The sequence below is a fragment of the Camelina sativa genome, chromosome 2 (assembly GCF_000633955.1).
Source record: "Camelina sativa cultivar DH55 chromosome 2, Cs, whole genome shotgun sequence".
NCBI classification, from domain to species: domain Eukaryota; kingdom Viridiplantae; phylum Streptophyta; class Magnoliopsida; order Brassicales; family Brassicaceae; genus Camelina; species Camelina sativa.
This window is the reverse complement of record NC_025686.1, coordinates 5,095,957-5,103,724: the sequence shown is the minus strand read 5'-3', so window position 1 is coordinate 5,103,724 and position 7,768 is coordinate 5,095,957. Positions and strand designations below refer to the sequence as shown.

Sequence of the window (7,768 nt, the reverse complement as noted above, 5' to 3'; positions counted from 1 at the left end):
TTGCCAGCCGGCCACCATCACCACCATCAACCAACACTAAATTGATAATTTTCTCTGCCCCTGATCCTAAATTCATAATTTTTTTCAAATAGTTAGTTATTTTCTTCTATAGTTTTTTTTTGTTTTGGTCAGTGAGCTAATTCACCCTTCTTAGTAATAGGGTAATAAAGCTAGAGTTTACCCCCTTTTGTTTTTTGGCTATGTTTATTCACTTTTAGCATATTGGTCAGAGAGGCAGCAAGGAGTTTGGTTGTACAAAGTCAAAACAGCAGGATGTCTCGACCATTAGGGATGGGTAGGGTTCGTACTTCGCTCGGTAGGGGGATGTGTAAGCCACCACTCATATATTGAAGGTCTTATGATTGATGATTCTTCCATTTGAAAGTTAACATAAATAAAATAATCAAATGAAAAGGGTCTCTAATAATCACAAATGGTTAGGCCATCCTTAATGGGATAACTTTCCCCCTGTTCTAAGCCCAATAAATAATAAAAATAAGAAACAGTGGGCTTAGATCAATATTTTTGATCTTGGTTCAGAACTGATCCAAAGGGTGTTCTAATATTTTTCCTCTCCTCTGATTGGTCGAAAAAATAAGGGAGAGAAGGCTAATTTTTTCATTTCTTTCATTCGCAGCAAATCGTGTCTAGGGTTTCTTTCTCTTCTGGAAAAGGCGACAGCTTCGTTCTCGCCATCCTTGCCGCCGAAGCTCCATTTTCCGGCAATATAAACACCAAAATCGAAAGGATCTTAGCTAGTTCCGTCCTATTCCTTCCTTGTCTCCGTCGTTGTCTCCGTCGTTTCCGTTGTCCGGCTTTTGGCAAATCGAAACCAAATCTCGATCGAAATCAAAATCAAAATCGACTCGCCTTTGTCTCCTCCTCTCCTTTGTCGGGCAAATCTCCGGTCATACAGAGAAGGTTTGTCACAGTCGTTTCCTCTTTCAATCTTTGAATTAGGTTTTATCGATTTAGGGTTAATCTCAAATCTGTAAGATTTCGGTTTAGGGTAAACGATTAGGTTTCAGTGTAGTACAGGATTTGGGATTAATCATTATACGATTATAGTATAGGATTTGGGATTAATCTATATCTATCTATGATTGAATTCCGAGAGTTGTATTTAGATTTTTGTATCAACAATAAAACTGATGAATTAAACTTGAAATTTCTTTGTCTCGGAGTTTGTAGGTGAGGTCAACAAGTGGAAACTACACCGGATTCTTCAAGAAATCTGCGTTTGCTCGAAAGATAAAGGTTAGTCGCAAGGTTGGATTCTTGAATTGAGTTGTGATATTAGTGTTTATTCTGTGATTATAATTGGTTATGGTTTGGTTTTGTGGTGTCGGATGTTAGACATTGTTGTTGTCAAGTAAGTGTCTCTTTGTTTTGGTCTTTATGTCTCACCATATTTGTTTTGGTTTGGTATTGGTTTCATTTTGTGGTGTCGGATGTTAGACATAGTTACTGTCAAGTAAGTGTTTCTTTGTTTTGGTATGTCTGTCTCACCATCTTTGTTTTGGTCTGTTTTTGGTTTCGTTTTGTGGTGTCGGATGTTTTATCATTTGGTTTGTTTGTATGTCTCTTAGTTTTGGTTAGATTTGACTTGTCGTTGTGATTGTAGTTTTGTTCTGTAGGTTTGAGTGTGTGTAAGGACTTGTGAAACTGTCTGCTATTTTTAAAACTGTCAAAAATTTGAAAAATTTTCAAACTTGTGAAACTGAAAAAAATATTCAAACTTGTGATAGGTTTGAAACTTATTAATGCTTCACCAAATATAGTTGAGTAGTTAACAAATCTTTGAATGATTTACTTAGAAAAAATAGTAAATGACTTTTATTTACTACTGATTTGATTGAAGTAGGTTGTTGTTATTTACAATTAAAACTCCCTAACAACTCCTAACTTTTGATTAAATGATGGCTTCTTAACTTCTCTATATTTTCGTCAAACCGCTTTGCTTCTTAAGTCCATCTTGTTTTATTTCTCTTCTATCATCCTTCTTTTTGGCTCTTTCTTCCAATCTATCATAACTTTTACTTCTCTTCTAACATCTACCTTCGAACAATATCTTTTCTTTGTTTAATTCTGATTGCTATGGAATCAAAACAGAAGGATTTAGAGGGCATGAAACAGAAGGATTTAGAGGGCATGAACAGTTTGCACCATCTGAACAGTTTAGTCACATGTGGGAGATAAAACAGAAGGATTTAGAGGGCATGAAACAACTCCAAAAGATGTCCATTCTTGACACTCTCATTGCCAAGAATGAAACCCTAGACGAAGATGAAAAAGCATTGAAAAAGAAACTAATGGCGGAACTGTTTTAATATGCTATGTTTAGTTATGTATGCGCCCTGACTATCTTGTTTGTTGTCTAAGCGAATCTATGTTTTTAATGAATCCATTTTCTTTGTTTATGCTAAATGTTTTTCATGAATGTGTATGTTTTATATGTGATTCAATGTTTAGAATGGATCAATGTTTATGTTTGTTGTTCACTGTTTTAATATGCTGTATGCTATATGAACCCATGTTTAACTGTTTTAATATGCTATATGCTTCGGTTTCAGGTTGAACGAAGAAATGGACCGTGATTATGACTATGGTATAAACAGCCCATTAGACTATAGTACTGAGTCATCAGAGGAGGCTGAGACTTGTCACTATCCTCCGGAACCAGCTCCTGCGATTGGATTCACAAGCCTCCGGAACCAGGTCAACGTACCAGCTCCTGCGATTGATCCAGCTCAACTGAACCTGCTCAACGTACCAGCTCCTGCGATTGATCCAGCTCAACTGAATCTGCTCAACGAACAGGTGATCCAGCTCAACGACCAAATGATCCACCTCAAGGTACTTGTGATCCAGCTGAAGGATCAAGTGATCCAGCTCCAACACCAAGTGATACAGCTGACTGACCACGTGAACCAGCTCAAGTAATGTCTCGGATGTGTGGTTGTTGTTTGTTTTCGGATGTGTGGATGTTGTTTGTTTTCGGATGTGTGTATGTCTACCCGTGAATGTTGTTGTGTGGATGTTGTTTGTTTTCGGATGTGTGTATGTGAACCCGTGAATGTTGATGTGTGGATGTTGTTTGGATTTTTGTTTAGACTAGTTTGATAGTATGTGAACCCGTGAATGTTGATGTGTGTATGTGAACCCGTGATGTTTAGTATCATTTTGTTTCTTTGGATTTTAGTTTCATCACTTGTATATATGAGATGAGAAGAGCACAATGTTTTTTCATCAAAAACAAACATTTGCTCCTTGCACCAAAATAAACATTTCTTCCTTGCTCCTTCCTCCTTGCTTCTCTCTACAACAACAAATAATTCTTTTTCTTCTTTATTGCTATGGCTTCTTCTTCCAACAATTTTAACAAATTTCACTATCATTATGATCCAAATAATGATAGTATGAACCAATTTTTCCAAGAGCAATATAATAATCAATTTGAAGCTGCTGAAGAGCAAATTCCGGAGGAAAAGACTACACGTACGCATATCGATAGACAACGGGAAGAAGGCCACGAACGTTTGTGGAACGATTATTTTAGTGATAATCCGACTTACACGACGAAGCAATTTCGCCGACGGTTTCGCATGAACAAGTCATTGTTCTTGCGTATTGTCAATCGTCTCAGTGAAGAAGTTCCATATTTTAAACCAAAAAAGGATGCAACTTTCCGGAATGGTTTCTCACCGATACAACAATGTACTGCTGCAATTCGATTACTAGCATATGGGCTTGGGGCGGACTCGGTTGACGAATATCTACGTATGTCTGAATCGACTTCTCGTAAATGTTTGGAACATTTCGTCGTCGGAATAGTTGACTTGTTTGGCGCTGAATACCTACGCCGACCCACACAAGCAGATCTTCAAAGGCTACTCTTTTACGGAGAACTGCGGGGTTTTCCCGGGATGGTTGGGAGCATCGACTGTATGCATTGGAAGTGGAAAAATTGCCCAACCGCCTGGAAAGGAATGTATTCACGAGGCACCAGTAAACCAACAATAGTTTTGGAGGCGGTAGCTTCACAAGATCTCTGGATATGGCACGCATTTTTTGGAGCTCCAGGTACTTGTAACGATTTAAATGTTCTTGATCAATCACCAGTATTTAATGACATTATTTACGGTCGAGCTCCCGAAGTTACGTACTATGTCAACGGAAATGAATATAATTTGGCTTACTATCTGACGGATGGTATTTACCCGGAATGGGCGACATTTGTTAAATCCATCCCACAACCACAACATCCGAAACATCGTTTGTTTGCAGAAAAACAAGAAGGTGCACGAAAAGATGTTGAGCGTGCATTTGGAGTCCTACAATCTAGATTCGCCATGATTAAAAATCCATCTCTTTTATGGTCAAAGGGTAAGATTGCATATATTATGAGAGCATGTCTCATACTCCATAATATGATTGTCGAAGATGAACGAGATTCATACACACTCTATGACGCACATGAATTCCAACAAGAAGATGGAACCAGAAATATTCCGGATCTTTCGTTTTCAGTTAATATGTCTACAAATCTTGAGGGTTTAGGTGATGGCCATACAATAGTTCGTGATCGACAAGCACATCAGAAATTAAAGGAGGATTTGATAGAGCATATCTGGAATAAATTTGGTAATATGTAATATGTTAGTTTTTTTAACATTTTATTTTCAAGTTTATAAGTAAGCAATTTAAATGTTATTTTATAAGTTTTTATAATTTGTGAAATATTTATGAATATTATATTATTAAATCTTATGATCTTAAACATGTTCTCCCAATAACTAGCTTTTTAACAAAAGATCTTAACTACTGATCTTACATTATTTCACTTTATATTTATTCTAAGAACACCATAATTAGTTTCCCCATTTTTTTTCTCTATGATCTTAACAACTGATCTTAGATTATTTACACAATATATTTAATCTAAGAACATGAAAAATAGTTCTCCCATTAAGGATGTCCTTATATATATAAATCATGGTGGAAGAAGATCTAAGCATTATCTATACAAAATGATTCGTGGTTATGCTTAAAAAGAAGAATGTCATGTCTGATTACATCAAATTATTTTGTAGTACACCATTAAATATTTTAACAACTATTACCTCATCTGTTTTGGTTGAAAGAGTATCTTTCCATTATTCCATACATGTGATTTAAAATACAAAAAAAATATATATAAAAAACAAACAAGAGAATTATTATTATTCATTTTCTTAAGAAAACAGATTTGTGTTTCAGACCAAAAAGTTAATACAACCCCTAAGCTTAAAGACAATATAATTATTGCGTTAATAACAATCTTTGTTAAAATTCTGAATTTTTCTTATATCTCAGCACAAAAATGTTTAAATTATTTTTTAAAATTTAATTTATATGATTTTATCTAATCCAGTGGACGACTGTTGAAAATAAAGGAGGAAACAGTGGACGACTGCGATGAAATGGTAAATGACTTTATTAACCTCTAAGATTGTAAATTATTACGATAACGCCATTACCCCCAAAAGAAGCAGTTCGATGAGAAAAAAAAAAAGAGAATGAAAACAGAGTAACGTCACATAAAACGTTGGTCGTAAACAGATCCAACGGCTGAAAAACAATTCAAAAGCACGCCAACCAACACTGACGTCGTAAAAAAAAGAAGGAAACCGTGTCTCGTTCGTCGTCGTAACTCGTAAACCAAAAAAACAAAACCAATTAATGATTAATTATTATTTATATAAACAAAAAGCCTCATTTCTCTCATCAACTATTGTTGCGTGTTTGGTTATCTCTCTCTCTTCTCTTTTCATCTCTCTCTTCTCTTTTACCTAAATCAAAGGGATTTGTTCTGATCAAAAACACTTTTTTTTTTTTGAACAGAATTTAACAAACAAATCCCTTAAAAACGAACCCATCCCTTCAAGATTAAGAAACCCCCACCGATCTGTTGAAATTTTCATTCCGGAAGAAACTTTTGCAAATTGGTGGCAACAAATCTCATTTGATCTGACTTGTTCTGGTAAATTTTCTCTCTCTCTCTTTTCAGAAATTGATTTGATTTGTTTTGTTTCTTTTTCAACAGATCTGAATATTTTATGGGTCATTTCTTATTGATTAATACGGTGTTCTTAATTTGAGTACCGTGATAGATCTTATTATAGCTGGGTTTTTAAATCAAATTGAATCGATTTGATTATGTTGAATCTGGTTTAGGTCGAATTGAATGATTGTATTGAAGCTGGGTTAAATCGAATCTTATCGTGTAATGAATCGATGTCAACCTTATAAAAAAAAAAGAGATTCTTATGTTGTCAGATGATAAATGGGTTTTTTATTTTGTTTTGGTTATTTGTTAATTGAAGGTGAGAAATAGATAGATTTGAGAAGGTACAAGAAATGGGCTCTGAGCAGAACAACAGCACAAGCTTTCCACCAACAGAGCCAAAGCTCTGTGATAACGGATGTGGGTTCTTTGGATCACCGTCCAACATGAACCTCTGTTCGAAATGTTACAGAAGCTTACGCGCTGAGGAAGATCAAACCGCGGTAGCCAAAGCTGCGGTTAAGAACTCTTTAAAGATTCCGTCATGCAGTATCATTGCGCCGGAACAAAAACAGGTTCTGGAAGTTAAACCAGCACCTGTTGAAACCGTTGTTGTAGCGGCTGAGCCGTCTTCGGCCGCAGAGGACGAGGGGGAGCCGTCGAGACCTGTACGACCAAACAGGTGTTTCAGCTGTAACAAGAAGGTTGGGGTAATGGGTTTTAAGTGCAAATGCGGTAGCACGTTTTGCGGGAATCATAGGTACCCTGAGAAGCATGAGTGTAGCTTTGATTTCAAAGAAGTTGGACGTGATGCAATCGCAAAGGCCAACCCGGTGATTAAGGCTGATAAAGTTCAGAGGATTTGAAAACAAAACAAAAAAATGTTCTTTTTCTTAAGTATTATTACTTTGTCTTCTGCAATTTGATCAGTTTCTTCCCGGGAATGTTGATGTGATGTGATCATGTTCGATTTGTGTTTGGTTTCCATGAATCAAAAATGAAAAATTGCTGCTCTTGGTTTCTCTTAAAGTGGAGTCTCATTTGCTCGTACGTTTATCTTGTAAAACTAGACACGTCGTGAGATTGAATCTATTTGCTTTTCTTCTTGGTTATGTTTTGATTCAACTCAACTTAGAGATTGAACATGTTTAGAGTGCCTTTGTTTTAGTATCTCATATATTATGAAGCAAATGGGCATAAATGGTGGGTCTCAAATCAGTTCGATGTGGTGTGTCGTCGGGTCATCAGATAACACCTGTGACTGTGTTTGAAAAAGACCATTCATGGAACTTGGAGATAAGATTCTCAGATTAATTTCCATTCTGTTGGCAAGTTGACATACACACAACTGAATAAAATAAAAATGAGCATTACAGGCCCAATGGCCCCGGATATATATCTTATGAAAATGTTTTGTTTAACTTTTATTTACATTGCAACATTTTACATTCTTTTTTAGTTACGCATATCATTTTTTATTTATATTTTATTCTTTTGAAACTCTTTTTAAACAAATTTCTATCAGTCTTGATTCAAAATAATAATAGTTCTCTTGTCCAGTTGGTAAACTTGACATGTATTTTTAAATCCACTTTTATATCTTAAAGTTCTTTTGTAAAAAAAAATCAGATTAATTTGACATAAAAGTTAATATTCTATAACATTTACTATCACATAATTGATATTTGATACATCTACTTTACACATTTTCTTACAATTTAT

General features: G+C 35.4%; 2 protein-coding genes across 2 annotated transcripts; both read left to right on the top strand.

Annotated features, from left to right (window-relative positions):
• Positions 585–4,655, top strand: LOC104748575 (putative nuclease HARBI1). Its single transcript, XM_010470193.2, has 3 exons — positions 585–921; positions 1,192–1,257; positions 2,574–4,655. The coding sequence occupies exon 3, from the start codon at positions 3,357–3,359 to the stop codon at positions 4,653–4,655; it is 1,299 nt and encodes a 432-aa protein (XP_010468495.1). The 5' UTR covers positions 585–921; positions 1,192–1,257; positions 2,574–3,356.
• LOC104717888 (zinc finger A20 and AN1 domain-containing stress-associated protein 7) lies at positions 5,746–7,153 on the top strand. Its single transcript, XM_010435536.1, has 2 exons — positions 5,746–6,022; positions 6,366–7,153. Exon 2 carries the CDS (start codon positions 6,400–6,402, stop codon positions 6,910–6,912), a length of 513 nt encoding a protein of 170 aa, XP_010433838.1. The 5' UTR covers positions 5,746–6,022; positions 6,366–6,399; the 3' UTR covers positions 6,913–7,153.

What these genes read in the sequence shown, in the direction of transcription:
- LOC104717888 (XM_010435536.1), top strand. Translation starts at nt 6,400, where the DNA reads ATGGGCTCTGAGCAGAACAACAGCACAAGCTTTCCACCAACAGAGCCA.
- LOC104748575 (XM_010470193.2), top strand. Translation starts at nt 3,357, where the DNA reads ATGGCTTCTTCTTCCAACAATTTTAACAAATTTCACTATCATTATGAT.